The sequence below is a fragment of the Coturnix japonica genome, chromosome 9, assembly GCF_001577835.2.
Source record: "Coturnix japonica isolate 7356 chromosome 9, Coturnix japonica 2.1, whole genome shotgun sequence".
Classification (NCBI taxonomy): domain Eukaryota; kingdom Metazoa; phylum Chordata; class Aves; order Galliformes; family Phasianidae; genus Coturnix; species Coturnix japonica.
In genome coordinates, this window is record NC_029524.1 from 18,209,058 (window position 1) to 18,226,931 (window position 17,874).

The window sequence follows — 17,874 nt, forward strand, 5'->3', positions numbered from 1 at the left end:
TTTTATAGCGAATAACTACAGTTAGTACTGAGGGAGTTGCAAAGCCTCCTGCTTTAGGAATGAGCCCTGAAGGGGCTGGTGATACGTACGTTTGCCCTTTGCCAGTCTCTAGACAAGAACAAGAGCTAAGCATATCTGAGAAACCCCATTCATCTTCTTTGAAAGATTGTACCCTGGCTCTACTGCAAACAGCACACCATCCATCCGTGCAGCCCTATCTTAGGCTAAAGGATGCACCTCCAAGTAAATTAGTAAAACAATTTATTTTAAAGGAAGTGATGAATTGTAACTTAATTAAAACTACACAAGAAGGCTGGAAAAGGAAGGATTAATTCAGACCACTCCTAAGGGAGCTCCAACCCTAGCAGTGCTTTGAAAAAAGACATTCCATGACCATCCATCACCAGCACAGGCACAGCCATCTGTTATTCCCAGGGCACAACTTTTTCCAGGTAGATGGCTTCACAAATGCACCTCTTTACCACAGCATGCTTCCTGAGCTCAGAAATCACTCACTACAAAGTCAGTTTGTATTTAGAAACAAAAAGAAGCTAAGCCTGAATGGGAACACAGCAGCAGCCGCCTGCTTCTGAAAGATTTAGAGCTGCAGCAGACAGAAGAGGCGATACTTGCAGAGCATAAAATGCAGCCTTAATTCCCATCACAATGGCCAAAAAGGGTGTATCAGCATTCTGTCCCATGTTGAGAAGCAGACTGCATTACTGGAAAGCAGATAAATGCAAGGAGAATGCTAACCTTCAGCAATATATCTTCTGTAAAGAAACTTGTTTTCCAGCTGCTTTCCTCCACCAAAGTCACATTCAGTAATTAATAACCCAAGATTTACAGTCTATGAGAAGGTGTGTGATAATTTGCTCACCTGTTATAGCACCATACTGCCTCCTTATTTGCTTCCATTTGAGCGCTGATAGTTGTTCCCAGACCAACAGGAAGAACTTCAGCAACCACAGTGAGACTGAGAGAGCAGAGCACAGGAAGCACCATGAGCAAGCACTTACACAAAGCCCCTTCAATCCCCTTCCCTACCAGTCATTCACATCATAACCCTTTATCTGCTCTGTGTTAGAAGCAGAAACTCAGATATTTTTTTCTCCTAATATTGCCACATAATACCTCCCACTACAGTTAGCTACAGAAACACCATTTTTCTTCCTTTCATAAATAACTATTTATATGCTTTTACTAACCAATCCACCCCACATTCCTAAGGCCCCAATCCTGTTCTTGCATTACGAGCTGCCCTTTCCAGCTGCGCATACTTAGAAGCTGCTTGGTGTTAATTAAATACATACACACTTACTGTACCACATTATATTTTGTTGTGACAGTAGATGTTTGAGCCTTTAGTTACTCATCTCAACTCTTCCCACTGTTAATACAACAGAAGACATTACCTTTTCAGGTACTTCTGAGGTTGCAAATGAGAAGATAACTGAACACTGCATCACAAACACAAAGAAAACATGTAGTACATCTTCTGAGCAATCAAAGCATAACACTACAAAGCAAAAACACCTCTTCAGTGCTCATCCACCCCTTCCTCATCTCCTCTGCAGCTATGTATGGACTCAGGCAGGCTAGTCCTGATGAACTCACCTGTGTTGTGCTGAAATTATCCTGCAGCCAACACCTGAACTCCTCCAGCACTCAAATATTACTCTCTTAAATAGGAATGTGAAGACCTAGGATTTAAAGGCAGGTTTAGGCTGGGCTCAGCTTTTCAATATCAAGCAGACATCTGTGTGATAAATACATCCAACTACAATAAACAGGACTCTATCAGGAGAGAAATTTGTCTCAGAATTATTCCAGCACGTTCAAGCTGACAAATACAACCATAGAATCACAGAGTTTGGAAAAGATGTCTAAGATCATCAAGTCCAACCACCAACCCATTGCCATCATAATAATTAGGCACTCTGCTACCTAGAATGTTTCTGTGAAGCACAGGACATGATCACAACTGCTTCTCTCTGTAGTTAAATTGATGTTATATTCCAATTTCTCTACAGGCACGGATCCATACTTTCCAAACTTAAGCTGTGCTTTCGGGGATGTATCTGTTGTAGTGTTCAAACAAAGCCACACACACAAAAAAAAACAAACAAAAAAAAAAAAAAAAACAAAAACCACAAAACAAACCCAAACCAGCAGAGGAAAACAGAATATCAATACTTCAAATTATAATCAGTGGTAAAATGTTAAGATGAGTGAAGTGCAGCAGGTCTGAGGTCCTTAACCTGCTCCTTAACCAGACCAAACAAACCTAGCATGGTGGTGTAGCTGAGATAGAACTGGGGATAAGGTGGAGGAGGCAAACAGTTGGGGTTGAGGTGTAACAAAATGCTCACAGCATCCTGAGCAACTGGAGGCATCCTGGGCTGTCGTATCATGCTTAAGGGAAGCATCAGACCAACATGATGAAAGTTTTTGCTGCCACACTGAGCTAACACAGAAAAAGATGAAGGATAAGTCCCCAGGGAAAGAAGCTCAAAGATGTGTAATGCTGAGAGCTGAGTATGAGGTGAAAAAGGTCTCTGAGCCTCAAGGGCAGATGCAGTCTCCTGTTTGGCTTCCCTTGTGTTCAGAAAGACGGAGCTTTGTACGTTTAACACAGAAAATTAAAGTTGCATCAGAGGAACGTCTGACTTCATCGTCGGTTTATCTCCTCAGAAACATCCTTGAACTGGTTCAGTGCTCAGGTTGAGAAGAATAAGCGAAGCAATGCATCAGATATGAAACAGACTGTACATGGAGTAGAAGTGAGAAATACATTAACAGATAATAAAAGTAAAATGATCTCTGGAAAAAAAAAAATAAATATATATATATATGTATATAAATATATATATATATAATAAAGGCTTGGATTTCACTCCCCAGTGCCGGCTGCACAGTTTCCTGTAGTTTGCCTATTCATGAACTTTCAGGTCATTCTTGATATGTTACTATCCCTGCTTGTCTCGTCCCTGCTATGGCTGTTACATTTACTTTTATAGCTGCTTTTATCCAAAGCATATGCTGTCAATGGCTTTCCTTCCTTATCTTCAGTGCGCCCTGTCACATAACGCAACATGGTACCTGGCCATTCCAAAGCAAGTTTATCTTGGATGATAGATTACATATGAAAAATGAATGCTTAGAGATCTCTTAATAGCTTTTTTTTCCCACCCATGCTTTCTGCCAATGTGCCTCTGTGTGTCTCACACATGTACCCAGACAGATTAAAACATCAGTCTGTATATTCACTAAATTCATTTTCTGTTGGAATGCTGATAGCCAGGAAACCATCAAAAATGATGAAGGTTTTTTACAGAGAAGTAAAATTTAAATGGCAGCGATTGAACGCTGCATCACACAGAGGAGAAGGCATTTGATTTTAATCCATCAGGAAGTAAATGGTGACACAAATGAACACAGACTGATCTTCAGTGAGAGGTCCTCAAGGGAAACAGGGGCGGGCTGTTCTGCTTCCCAGAAGAGAGCAGCCTCACCATGCCCTTTCTGGTAACCTGCTCCCTGGTTTGTGAGCACTACCCTCCCCCCTTCCTTCCTTCCACACCAAATAAAGCTGTGTTACTGCAGCTCTGAAGTCATAGGCAGCATTCCTGCTAAATGTTAGGCAACACTGCTAAATGTTCATGAAAAGTCAGGTTTGAAGATTTGGGGATAATCAGAAATAGCTGATCACAGCTGATTTTGTGGTACTTCAATACCAGGCTCCCAGGTAGTAGCTATTATTCTAGATTTCAGAGTATAATCACAGTAAATGAGATCTGAAAAGCTCAAACAGAATAAGAGCTCTACTTTTGTACCATTACAGACAGGTTCTGTCAGAATCATAGGTTAGGTTTAGATTAGACCACTCCACACATAACTGTAGAAAACAAAGGAGGAGAACACAATTTGCAGCTGGCCCATCTTTTCTTGGGCTTGGTCAGGTATTTCTCATGTGCTCTAAGCCCATCTTCGGAGATAAGACAATAACTAAACAATCTCCCCTCCTCACGGCAGATGCAGCAAATCCTTCCAAGCTGATGTCCTCAGTGGTGCTGGGCCTGGGACAGGCTTAGAACTTCCTCTTAAGAAATGTCAAAGCTGAGCTGAGTGTAAGTTTGGCAGAAAAAGAAAGGTAGGTAGTAATAATCTAATTTAGAGCCTAAAATGTGTATTAATTTATCCATGGTTTGGCCAGTTTCTAAAGGTTCCTGCTGCTGGGGTTTCCAGCTGACTGGAGATGTTGAAATGTGTCCAGTGAGCTTCCTCTGCCTCGTGGCTTTCGTCCAGCCAAACAGCTGGAAAGTAATTGCTCTTTCTCCCCAGTTTCCCATGTGATATGGCTGATAGTAAACGTCTCATTTAAATCTCATTGCAGCAAAGTGACTCAAACATTACCAGAGCTTTCTTGTTCCCGGATGCACTTTAAATAAGATCAGCAGGACTGTGTAGATATCACCTTGTGATCCTCAGGGACTGCAAAACCCGAACAACCCAAATAATGACAGTAAAAATGGTGAGAGAAGAGCCATCTCCCTACTGGGAAATCACAGATCAGCGTCTATTCCTCTGCCTGTGACCAACCCAGGGCTCAGGTCACAACAGCAAAGCTCTGAGGGAGCTCCACAGAGAAAACAAACCCACTCCTCACTGCAAGTGTGAGCAGTGGCTCCCCCAGTCCTACATACTTTTGGAAGTGGTGCTTTCAAATTCCTCCTTTCATTCCTCCTCAGCTGAGAAGATCCTGTTTTGTCTCCTTCCAAATACATCAGTTGGGTATTATGTTGATTGTCACAGTATCCTATTTTTGGGTTAATCTCTAGACTTGAGACAGCACACCAGCCTAACTCCTCAGAAAGTTTTTGACTTCTCTACTCTTTTCTTCTCTGTGGGAAAGACACTTTTCTGGACCCATTTGCACAGCACACACTGCTTTACTTTGCCTGTCTGAAAGCTCTGGATGCCTTCTTGTTTCTGTGGAAACTGTGTGTCTTCTCTGGATCTGTGAAAGCTTGTCGAATTCTATCAAGGTGAGCCCTCATTCTGACATCTCTTTGCAGCAGCCTTTTTTCCTGCACAGCATTAGGACATACATTGAGCTAGACACAATTATACAAGCAGAATCGTGTGATCTTAGGTCATGCAGTGTTGGGATTGACTGGATGGATCACTCAGCTGTGGGAGAGTCAGGCTGTTCCTCTTGCCCCAGTCCAACACAGACTGAGCTGCAGCCTTTCTGTGCACTCAGAACATACAAGGCTGAGAACTCATTATTCCTCTCTCTGTAATTGAACCAAACCGTGCCCACAGCCAATACACAGAAGAGAATTTATTGAATGTCTCTGGAATTAGGCAATTCTGTTAATTGTTTTCATTTTCCAGGACTCTGTCATTCTCTTCCTGAGCCATTAAAGGCATAGCTATTTATGTGCCAGTGTGAGCTGACTGGAAGAAGAGCTAAAATTGAGCAGGAAATGAATCAAAGACAAAGACAGGCACTTCTCACAGATAATTGCATTCAGATATCCTGGGGAGTCCTGAAAAATCCCTTTTGTGCTCCTACACCTCTTTTCCCTCATTGCAGCTTTGGGCAGGCAAACCTTTACTAAACGGCAAGACATTCCTACACAGTACAAGCAGCCAGCTGACAGACTTCTATCCTCTTCTGTGCTCTACTTTGCCACTGATTCTACCACTCAGTTTTTTCCCTTAGCAACCTGGACGCTGATCCCTGCAGCATTTCCCAGAATGAACATGTGGTCTGGAGTGAAACCCATGACATTCAGCATACGTATCATGCCTTATTTATATTCCGGTTATCAATACTCACTTGATGACTGTGGTATCAAGAACACGCTCCAAAAAAATTGTATTTCTGGTTCAATGCCAAAAAAAAAACCTAAATAGTAATTTCCATGTACAGAATTTATTGATTCTTTTAAGTAAGATGATTCTAGCACAGCTGTGATCCCACACAAATGCAGTGCTAGAGTACAGTGCACATTCTGGGGAGAAAACTGGTATCTGGGGGTGAACAGTCCTCTGGCAGTTTTGGGACACCATCCAGTATTTTCAGATTTGGCAAACTGGAGAATACACTGAAAAAGGAGATGAAAGAATAATAGAAATTGAGATAAATATTCCTTGAGATCTTGAGAATAAAGCAGGCACCAATGAGAAACTATCAGGGGATTCAGTGATATTCAGATGTTTGTGTTGATGGAAACCTTGATTTGGCATTTGTTGCTGGTAAAGAACTAATTTAAAAATTTCAGTTTCCATTCTGCCGTCCAATTTTTCTATCATCAAACTCTGGAAATCACTCCAGGAATCTACATTTTGAATGGAGTAGAATCAAACCAGCTGTCTAATGTAAAAGTGAGCACATGGTGCTAACCTAGACTGAAATACCTGGACTGCTGAAAATCAAGGATTCATACTACAAGATGCACAGCCCAACTTTCATCCTCCTGCGATAGAGAACCTGAGCTCTCTGCAAAGATTTCTGCTCTTCTGTAGGCACAATACCAAAGAGAAATGAATGGCTGTACCTCCCATTATACTGTTCCTTTCAAGCAGCGTATCAGTATCTCTGATCTTGGTCATTAAGATCACTCTATTTTTTTCCTTAGAAGAAGAGTCATATCCACCTGAAAGTGCCACACAGGGCCTTAACCCACACGCGGCACCATTTGCTCTGCACCTTCTGAGATGAGCATGGATTTCAGGACTCAATCTCGATACACATGTCAGGGCTTTATCAGTGCTTGAAAATGATTCTCTGTCCTCCAACACTGTCAGTGAAAGCAGTGCAAGAATTATGTCAAAGCAGTCAATTAAATGATTGACTTTAACGCTGGTCGGACTGGGGGCATGGAGAGAGTAATTGTTAAGAAGTGCTCTTCAGCTTTTCTCCCCCTACATCTTTTGATGTGTAAATAAAATGTGAAATTCATTATTTTAAATGCAACTTTTAACCTGCACTTTGATATCTGCCTATCTATCCTTAAAAGCACAAGCATTTCCATCACATTAGTAAAGGACTGTCTACAAGCCTACTGGAAATTCAGAAAAGCTTTCATTAAAGATGTTCCTACTTTTTTTTTTTTTTTACCTTCCTAGAAAGTGAAGACTTCTTGAACATGTTTACATGTTTATCTCAAAAATACCACCCATGTCTGCTGTAGATGGGATTCAGTGTGTGTAGCTGGGAAAAAAAGCCCAAGTCTCTATATTTCTGGAGTTTATAAGGAACACGTTTCATTACCCTTTCTTTCTAGCAACAGGGTTTTGGAGTCAAAATCAGTTGGGAAGAATGAAACAAGGGTGTGAATGTCCAAGAGTTCATTACATGGTAAGACTTACTGTTGCCTGTAGCTTTCTTGAAACTCACAGGGATTCCTCTTGAGTACAAGGGATTCAAGTGGAGTATGTCTCAAGTCTGATATTCCACTCAGTGTCATAATGTTATTTTCAGCCAGTGACAGGTGCTGAATCTGAGGTAACTTTGGCAGCTGTCTGAAGGATGTAAAGTAGTTTTTATTGACATTTAGTTCTCTGCATCTGTGAAGTACAAAGCATATGATGTCACTGATCATATCCATAACAGTGCATAACTCTAAGTCAACAAAGGGTCGGTTCTTCACCTATCTGAAGTCACGGCATCTTAGAGTTTCCAATAAGAGGTACAAGAATTTTATACTGAAGGACCTGTTTTCACACTTGCGTTATTTTTGCTAACCAAGGCCTGCAAGATCAGATCCCCATACTTTACACTCTCAGCTTTTGTTATATTTTACAAAAGATACATCATTATTCCTGTTCTCTGTATTGTAACTCTCAGAATTCTTTTGCACAAGACATCACAGTAGCAATGGATCCATATTAAAATAGTTGTAACGGTAACACCTGGATTCTCACAATATCTTCACATAAATTCTTTCACTGTTCAATAAGTACTCTTTTAGCAAAAATATCACTGCACTTGGTAAGACTCGTGACTTCATTATACAACAGGAATAAAGCAGACGTCACCTTTTACCCAGTATTTTCAGTTTCAATATAGCATGAACTCAGAATAGAAATACAGTGATGGTTTCCCCATACAATAATGCTCCAAAAATCATATTTTACCAGTTTTAAAGGTTTTGCTCCAGATATTACTTAAGTAAATAATAGTTTTAATTCCTATGATAATAAAACATGAGCAGGACAGCTTGTCTACCTTGGCAACCGTATGGCACTTAGGTCTGTCAAAGAATTGTCCACCAACCAAAGTCTTTCCACCCGTATCAATCTATGGAGAATCCTTCTGAAGTTTTCCACCTGGTAAAGATTACCCAAGTCCTGAAATGAGAGGTTCAGCTCCTAGTGAGGGAAAAATAATAGAAATAACATTTTCTTTGCATTCTAGTAGCTATATTAAATCTTTTAAATGTCAGAATAACTTAAAAGGTCAATCTATTTTATCATGCTGCTCTTTCCTCCATTAAAAACAAACAGTGGTGCCAAATTTCCTTTAGAATCACAGAACTGCACAATGTTATAAAAGTAAGAGTCACCTGAAGTGGTACAGTGGAAAAGGCTGGAGCTTTATCAGATAAATCAGACAGCAGCCTCCATCTCTCTCTATAGCCATGTTCTCCACTGATCCACTTCCTCCACCCACTCTCCAATAGTCTTTCCCATAATCTTTTACTATCTTTACCTTTGCATTTTCTCCAACCTGACCACCACCCCTTAGTCATGTGAATCTTTCTTCCCAGGTGCCTCTTTTCTCTCTGACTGGGGATGTGTGTGCACAACTATGATCACGGCTTATACATTCAACATATAATCTCATCTAGAAAACAATGCCCTGCATCAGCCAAACAATGGCATTCTCTATCCTGTGTTTGTGCACAGGGAGAGGCGAGAACCAGAACACTATGTAAGGTAAGTAAGTTTCTACATGACTTCTGTCTTGAACTCAGAGAAGCTATAACATATTGCTGATGAGAGGCAGCAATAACGTAGTACATCCAGACAAAATAACTGCTCCGGCTGCTGTGAGAAGAGAGAGGATAAGCTGAAATGGAACCACTCCATTCTTTAGCTGTTCACTCATCAATTTTTTGGCAAAGGTCCTATGAAGGCAAAGGATTTAACTAGCTGTTATATGCCTGAGCACCGAGCTTTATCACCAGAGCAGAATTTACTCTTTGACCTGCTTCAAAAACCCAAACTACAGTGTACTCCAGTGTTTCTTCCAGTCTGTGAAAACATTCTGGTTTAAAGTGCTGTGGTGCCAACCTGAGCTTTAAAATGACTAACTGCAAGGAGTAGCCAGTGCATCACTTCTTTGGCTTATTTACTACCACAGTGCATAGAATTAATGAGAAAGTTTTACAGCACAGTTTTCCCAGTTCTCTTGCAGTTTCTTTTGCCACTTCTCTGTGTCAGTTACTTGTTTTCTTTTTCTCAAGGTATGTTCTTCTCCTCTGAAAAATAGCTCTTCTTCGGAAGGCCCTGCTCAGAAAGAAAAGATTTACAACAGTAGATGTGGTATGGAACCAGCATTTAATTCCTTGTTGAAAGATTACATATATGTCTGGGAATTATACCTGAAATGTAGGAATATATCTAGTGTTACAGGTGCGTAGGTTTCCAGGCTCTCGTGAAGTGAATGAATGTGAAGATGTTCTGCCATTTCTTGGCCCATTACTCAGCAAGCAACGTAAGGTAGTGGTGATCTACTATGTGGTTAGTAACTGACATTCATTCTGGAGCTCAGAATAAAAGCTTTTTCTAAATGGTTGTGCACAGGGCAGGCATCTGAGTTCTAAAATACTCCGTGTATTCATTTGCATGTTTCAAGTGAGGTTACATAACAGAGCTGTACTTGTACTTTAATTGTTTCGAGAAAAGATTATGTTTCCAGCTTGTCAGCCATTGACATCATCTACAAATAAGCTTTATAACCTTACTGAAAACTTATTTGTATTATTGATGCAAAAATTCAGTGAGTCTATTAAAATGCTTACAACTTATGCACACCTTTAAAATTCCATCCAAAGGACAGTGTGGAATGTTTTCCCACTGTTTAGCTCTGAACATGCAAATAGTGGGGTTTAAAATTCACCTTTCAATCCTCGTTCTTGATTACACCTTTAGATTGTAATTGGGCTGATTCAGCCTTAGAATAAAAGGTGCATCACTGTTTGCAGTACTGGATTTCACTCTTGGTTTCTTGTCTGGCACATGATTTTATTGTCCTGAACAGTATTTAAATGTTAACAAGGTTTTATGAGGTAATAATAAACACTACAATAGTAAAAAAATTTAAGAGTTGTGACTTTGCTTTCCTGTTTTCAAAGGTACAAAGGTCATTTTCCTAGCAATTAAAAACAGCAAAGATGTACAACATGGGCTGAGATTCTGTCTCTTTTCAAGAGGGTGGTAAACCTCACAATTTCATCTCTAACATTTAACAACACGCTGATAGAATAGAGATGAGGCTTCAACCCAAGCATGTCTCTGCTCTTTACCTTCTCTCACTCGGGGACAATGAAGCTGACTTCCTCGAACATCATGTTCCTCTATGTCATACCAGCTGAGATACTTGAAGGGATCAGAAGGAAGCTTAAAAAAAGCAAAACAAAGAAGTAAAAGAATCAGTAACACATTCCAGTTCTTGGCACTGCATTGTCTTATATTTCTGGCCTTACTGTAGAAGCAAAAACATTCATATGTGGTTTCACTGTCATCTGCCTTAATACCATCTAGTTAACAGCAAAAGGACACATGGTGGTGAGGATACAGTGGCATGAATTTCTGTATACATAAGTGAGAAATCACATTTATAGACCATCTTACATACAAAATAGCCTGAAAGCAAATGACGCATTCAATCTAAACACAGGATACCTGCCGCAGCATTTGAGAACATGAGGTTTCTGCCTGTTTTGCCTTTCCACTAAAATATTTCAGGGCTTTTTCCCCTCCAGTTACAGCTGAGCTACGCACACATCCAGCAGCTGGCAGTGCTGCAGGGATTCACGTTTTAGGTGTAGTTTACCACCACCCTTTCTAGATTCACAATTACTTGTATGCATTGCCTCTAATATTGCACACACAGTATCTGTTACCTTTCAGAGCAGTACTGGATGTGACATTTTATAGCAAATGCATACAGCTTCCTCAAGACTTATCATGTGTGTCCATTGCACCAAGTTCTGTGCACAGTGCTACAATGCTTCCTAGGCCATCAAGTCCTTGACACTGCTAACACATAGTCCTGTGACCTGATCCAGCTCTGGGAGATAAAGGCAAGCAAAACATAACAGGTTCAAAGGTGAAGAAGAGATTTCAGCCTTAGTTACTCTGTGTCAGCATCTCATCTATAGTCTTGCAATCAGACTGGTAAGGCAAACACTTACTGGAGAAGATAGCTCTGAGTCACAGCTCTGCCTGATGAATCCTCTGTTCAGTGATAAAACTGGTGGAACAGCGTGTACGTCACTGAGGATGGAGCAGCAGGTTGAATAGGATGTACAGAAGTTTTGATTGCTCGTAGTCAGACCTGAAGAACTGAAGAGGAGGCGTTAAACCAGTAACAGGTTCTGTTCCAAAAAATGCAAACTATTTGATAAATAACAAAGTACAGAGCAGTGAGGGGCAGGACGTGGCACCAGATGAGAGCCTCATGATCCTGGTCAAACCACAGGTACAGCACTCCCGTCTGGTACCTGGAGGGAACCTCTCACCTAGATACCATTTATTTACATAAAAGAAGCAGTTTGTTAAAGAACATTAACCTTCAAGATCACAATATGTCCTTTTTTCTCCTGTATCACCCTGCATTTTTGGATCTGGGTTGAAGGACAAAACTCCTCTGTTGCATGCTTATTTTAATCTTTTAAGTAAGTTTCAGTAGAACATCAAAGGTCCAAAGAAGAGCAAAGCTTTGCTTAATATCTTGAGGTTGTGTTTGTGTAGGCTTTGCCAGTTTATGCCCAAGAACACTTCCAAAAGTGTATTTTACATACTCCAAATGGTGCAGTTTCTGTAATTGTGCTTCAGAGATATTTAATAATTTGCAGTCTGGTGGCTGCAGTTTAGAAATTTAACATCGAATGCTTGAGAAAAATATCTTTGTCTTAGTAAGTGTGTGCATACAGCACTACAATCTGCCTTTTACTGTATCAGCTCAGCGAGAGCTTGTCTGAAAGCATCAGCCGTCAGAAAGAATCATTAAAACAATTATAGTCAGGAGCAGAAATGGAGAGTAAAAAAGAAGCTTTTAAAATGGTCTAGTGAGGGTGGCAATGACAGTTTCACATTGAGTGTAAAAGACAGGCTAAACAGCATGCTGGTTAAAACTTAGGATTACAGACTCATTGGAAAATAATCTTGCAGCTACTCACTGTGCTGAGCTCCTCAGACTTTTGCCTTTTTGCAACATTATCAAAACCAAGTGTTACTTCTTGCCTGGAAGTGCATGCTGACTGCAGAGCACATTACTGACATACAGAATTATTCCTCCCTTCTTGTTTTATGGTTTTGTTGTGTTGTTGTTGTTTGTTTAATACAATCCAGGCAGCCACAATAAACCACAGGGGACTGAGAAGAAGCAGTTCATGCTCAGCATTTCTGATAAGAACTGCTATGTATGACCCACTGCTCCCCCTCCCCCATATAGAGATCCACAAAATAGCTATGTATGACCTATATAGAGACCCATAGCACTGCCCCATAGCGCTGTGCCATAGGGAAAGGACATTTTTAGAGATCATCCTCAGACAGACCATTTTCATATGGGTGTGCTGCCGCAAGTCAGCAGGCATCCACACACACAGCAACCCTGTGAAAAGAGGATTGATTTACAATGTACAAAATTCCAGTTTGTAAGAAGAAAAGACATTAAAAAACGCATGGGGAGGTCTTACATAGTATTCTCTTGGTATTTGTTTTGCTTCCATTCTCCTGTGTGTTAGGATGCACTCAAGTAACTGTTGAGAATCATAAGACTTCCCCAAACCTTCCTCTCACCCAGACACTGCCTCCCCTGCTGAGACATGAGTACACACTGCTGGTCCCTTGGAGTGTGGGTGAACATATATTAGCTGGATGATTTCTATTCTGATATTTTGGCAGATGCCCACTCACCAAACTCTGTGTCAGTGATAGAAAATACAACATAACACTGCAGAATCAATATGTGATAGATAACACTTCTCAAGTCAGGTGGGCAGTGAGATTTTTATTGGAATGAGTGGCAGAAGGAAGCAGTTTTCATCTCAAAACTGTCTGAGTTTAATAAGCACCAGCTGGAACCTCAAATTATGTCAGAGGATCTTTTGGAAGGAGCAAATGCGACACTGCTTTCTGCCCTCTTGCTTTGTTTTCTTGACCATTTTGCTGTACAATTGATGTAAAAGAAACTGCAGTGAATGAGGCAGGATGCAATTCCAAACAATTACAAATCACACAATACATGAAAGTAACTAAATTTTCTGCCTTGATTGTGAGGCCCTCTGGCTGGATATGAATCTCCAATGACACCTCTGGGAGCAGCACACCAGATTATGTCAAGCATTAGGGAAAAGAAAAAAAAGGAGATTCATGATGTCTGTCCAGGCTGAGTCATTTCCTCTCACTTTGCCTGCAGTGAGAAATTGGTGGTTATCATAAATCATAGATCTAAATTCTTATGAGAGAGGAATTAATTTCAGTAATGGAAACCCTCAGTGGCAATAACCTTCCTCCATTCTCTCTCTTCCTCGGGTCTATGGGAAGGCACCAGTGATGTCTTTTAAGCAGAGATACTTAGCTATATTTTAAAAATCCCATAAAAGGCAATTGGAGATGAAACTTAAAAACTAAACTTAAGAAACTAGTGGGAAAAAAATCTTAACTAATGAAAGTCCCAGGCATCAAGATATCAATGTCAGTCATGTCAGTGGAATGGGTTTGTTTCAGCCCCACTGAAGTTTTAGAGAATTTCCTAATACAGTTGACTTTAAGTGCAGAATATATTAAAACCTTCTTAATACTCCAAGAAGACATAGCTGTGCTACTTCTGAAGATACACTTGGTGAAAGATATTCTGAGTAAAAATGAACCCTCCTGCATAATATTTTAGGTATTCAGTCTTTAAGAAAGGACTGACAGTCAGAAGTCTTTTCTCCTGATATAACTGGCAGCTTGATATAGAAACATTCTAGACATTCCAGCACATGTTCAGCTTTGCCTCATGGAAAACAGCAATTGGAAAGCTCAGTGGGTGAGAAGTAGATGGATGAGTATGGACGAGATGAAAGAGCAGTGGATGGGGTAAGCTATGAGGAAGCTCTTGTACCTGGGATTTGGAAGGCTTCTGTCCTGGTGATTGGAGAAGTTTTGGGATCTGGTCTAGCTTACAATAGTGCTACCCCCAGTCACTTTTCAAGACTCAGGAGCCACAAGGAGGCTTAGTTTTTCATCAAACAATGACTACTTTCTATGTAAGAGAAGAACTGTTGTATTTGGGTTAGAGCCACTGATTTTGCAGAGGCTCTGAGAGAGTTGGTGATGGATCTGCCCAATCACTGGCACACGTATCCCATTGCCTGCACAATACAAACACCCGGTTATTTACATTGTCTCGGTCAATTGCACATGCCAAAGCTGATCAACAGAAATGAATTGCAGGGTTAACTTACAAATGCAATTTGTATAGGCATTCAAAGGCCAAGAAACTCAAAATTCAGGCTGTGCCTTGGTCAAAATGCAGACAATTTACTACTATGTAGCAGGTGTTGCTTGTATGCAATATTTATTAAAAAAAAAACGTTTGAATTTAGAATTGTATATGACTTGGACATTGTGTTTTCATGCTCTATTGCCCTTCAATTATTTTTATAGGTATTATAAGACATTATCCAACACTCTGAAGCAGTTCGTTTGAGCATAATTTAGTGACAAAAACACCTGTGAGTTACAGTTACAACACTGCCTACTGTACCATCAATTATCTTGCTTTACACATCATAAAACCACCTCCTAAAAAGATGCAATTAACATAATTAGTTCTTATGCACATAATTGTACATACCTAGTAAATTAACTGACATTCCAAACAGCTCATCACGGATCTAACTTTCTGCCATACACATGCCACATCCCAACGTGCCTTTTGCACATTTTCATAACAAATTACACCTTTTTGGTGAGACACCTTAATCATCCAATGGAACCAAGAAAAAAAAACCAACACATTTATTTTTCCCCCTGTTTTCACTGCACAACAATCTCCACCAGCAACGCAGGCTGGTACATTAAAACAAGACACTCAATCCTGTAACACTATCTTTCTTGTCAAAGCATGTCAAGGCAGCTGTGCAATGGCTGCACTCACATCTCTTCTTTCACCCTCCTACCTTTCCGACATGTCTTGCTGTTGCATAAAGTCCTCGCATCTCGCATAAGGCTATTCGTGCACAGACAGCGCTTCTCTTCCCATCTTTTCCCTTGCACAGGGAGGCAGTTCGGAACCCTCTGAGGAGAGGTGACCTGCCAGGGTCCAGGCTGGTGCTCTATGGATTCAGTGTCTCCAGGGAGACACTGTCACCTCGCAACGCAGTCACGTTAGGAGAGGTTGTTACCGATCTCTTAAGCACACCAAACAAATTCCTGTGCTGATCTCATAGCTGTCACTGAGCTGTCTGCCCTTCCAGAAGGCGGCTGAAGGCAGGCAGGGGATCCCTGTCACAACATCATCCAGATGAATCTCAGGGATGCTCACTCCACAACTTCACTCTTCCAAATTACTTGCATATTTTTGCCCATTAGCTTGCCTTTGTGTAAATGGTCCCCTCCTTCACTAATGGCTGCTGAGCAGTTTGTTAAACAATGGCAGAACTTCAGATGAAAACAAAATAGATACTCAGAGAATCTCATATTTAAAGTGACACTCATTAGAGTTCTTTATGAACGTCAACTCTCTGGTGAACATCCTCACACCACCTGAACACTTTCAGTCTTTTTACGCACAATCTGCCATGCTATCTTCTTTGAGTTTGCATCTGAGAATGAAAACCAAACACTTCTCCTTGTGGAAACTTGCAGATCAGTTTGGGGTTTATTTCTGTATCAAAGTTTCATTAAAACTTGAAAGCTCAGGCCCTTTGGATAAGTTGAATGAAGCTACATACTTAAAAATGTGTTGGATATAATATTCCTTTGACACCCTCAGACCAAGAGGAGATGCTGGCAGCATGTCACTGATGGAACTACAGCAGCTCAGAATTGTTCTGGATGTTGACTATCCCCTGCTGAACTTTACTGATGACTTTTTGACTTTAACAGTGGTTACGGGAACTGAGCTGGTACTGATATTAAATTTCATAAGACACAGGAATAATTATACTGAAAAGGTAAGCTTATAAATATAAGAGCTTGAGTTTCCTGGGTTCATTTGAGAATTGCTTCTGTTCTGTACAGTATCACTTCAGCACCATGCTCATATACACGTGTGCACATCATTCATTGACCTGAAAGCAGCTAGTATGATTTCATAGGTTAGCTTTGCAGTTACTTTGGGAATATATTAGAAGGAGTGGAAAATCTCATCATAGTACAAACAAAATAAACTTCATTGGACTTGGCTGCTTACTGGAAACGTATACTAAGCCTCCATTGCAAGGTTAGTTTCTTTCCCAGAACTGAGGATCTCAGAAAGATTAATGAATCACAGAATCATAGGGGTTGGAAGGGGCCTCTGTGGGTCATCATGTCCAAAGCTCCCTGCCAAAGCAGGTTCCCTACAGCAGGTCACACAGGCAGATATCTGGGTAGGTTCTGAATATCCCTAGAGAATGAAACTCCATAACTTCTGTGGGCAGCTGTCCATAACAAAGGCAAAACTGCTTTTTAAGACTACACAAACAGAACCTACTTCATTCAATTTCATCTTTTTCCCCACTTATAATTCAAAATAATGCAGTACATGACACTAAGGGGGCAATGAGCGATAAACCTTTTCCTTTCTACTATTTTAAAATGTGTTTATGACTGATTGCTCCCCCTTCCCTCTGCTCCCCAGTAAGAATAAAGTTATTTCTGTTCTTTTGTTATAATGTTAATTGTCTTTAGTCATTGATATTGTTAAGCATGCGAGTCTGGTATGTCAGTAGTGTCTTTCTTTGGATTTAAGGGATGAAACAATTTATTGTTTCTTCTGTGGTAATGTGGCTGTAATCATTGGGGTTGGTGATTTTGCTTCTCTGTTCTGATGTGGTTTAACCTAGGAGACAGTTTAGCCCTGCGCAGTTGATGGCTTGGCCCGCAGTTCCCAGGACAAGGAGGATAGACTGGGGCATAGGGGATCAAGTAGAACTAGTGGATGGGAGTTTAAAAACATTTTATTAACATAGAGAAAATAAAGGGGAAAAGATCATAATGGCTATCATACATACACACATGGACTTATGTGTAACAACTGCTGCTCGAGCCATTGCTTTGCTCCCACTGACTGACTTTTCCAGCCTTGCAAACATATTTGTAAGCCAGCAAAAGGCATGCTGGTGCAGAATGCAGGCTTCCTTGAATTGGGTACGAACACATCGGCGTTCTGATGCACACTGTTTGCAAGGATGCTGTCTATAAAATACAAATAACTTAAGTCTGCATTGGGAAAAAGAAGGTCAGACTGGTGGTTTTCCAAACTCCAGAAGAGGAAAATCTACTGATGTCTGTATAACTCATTCTGATCTATGGAAGTGGTGGTCTGGCATCACTGCTTTAACTCTTTTTCAGTGCTCTATGAGGTTATAACAGAGCAGTCTATCATGTCCTATCGATCTGCAAGTGCATTTTCCACACTGCAGACATAGCTTT

The 17,874-nt window shown here is 40.6% G+C and overlaps 1 protein-coding gene and 1 long non-coding RNA gene across 5 annotated transcripts; both read right to left on the minus strand.

Annotated features, from left to right (window-relative positions):
• Window positions 1–373: 373 nt before the first annotated feature.
• On the minus strand, window positions 374–2,097 carry LOC116653857. The gene is made up of 3 exons (XR_004308427.1): window positions 1,618–2,097; window positions 1,416–1,519; window positions 374–976 (listed from the first exon to the last, which is right to left on the minus strand). It is a non-coding gene; the product is annotated as an uncharacterized LOC116653857 (long non-coding RNA).
• Window positions 2,098–5,925: 3,828 nt separating this feature from the next.
• LOC107318336 (protein tilB homolog) lies at window positions 5,926–17,698 on the minus strand. 4 transcript variants are annotated; one of them, XM_015872009.2, is made up of 7 exons: window positions 15,417–17,698; window positions 11,436–11,586; window positions 10,545–10,638; window positions 9,407–9,525; window positions 8,243–8,385; window positions 7,384–7,536; window positions 5,926–6,116 (listed from the first exon to the last, which is right to left on the minus strand). In XM_015872009.2, the coding sequence occupies exons 1-7, from the start codon at window positions 15,440–15,442 to the stop codon at window positions 6,005–6,007; spliced, it is 798 nt and encodes a 265-aa protein (XP_015727495.1). In that variant the 5' UTR covers window positions 15,443–17,698; the 3' UTR covers window positions 5,926–6,004. The 4 variants fall into 4 exon arrangements, with proteins under 4 accessions (XP_015727495.1, XP_015727496.1, XP_015727494.1 ...); XM_015872010.2 differs by having other exon boundaries at window positions 7,384–7,581; window positions 9,464–9,525; window positions 15,417–17,697; XM_015872008.2 differs by having other exon boundaries at window positions 7,384–7,581; window positions 8,243–8,364; window positions 15,417–17,697.
• Window positions 17,699–17,874: the final 176 nt, after the last annotated feature.

Bases quoted from the DNA above. Each gene is read 5' to 3' on its own strand.
- LOC107318336 (XM_015872007.2), bottom strand. From the start codon at position 15,442: ATGCAACAGCAAGACATGTCGGAAAG. The intron at 10,639-11,435 runs GTAAGTGTTTGC...GCTTTTTTTAAG, and splicing joins ACTCAGAGCTATCTTCTCCA to CTTCCTTCTGATCCCTTCAA. The intron at 8,386-9,406 runs GTAAAACTTTCT...TTCCCTCACTAG, and splicing joins AGAACTGGGAAAACTGTGCT to GAGCTGAACCTCTCATTTCA.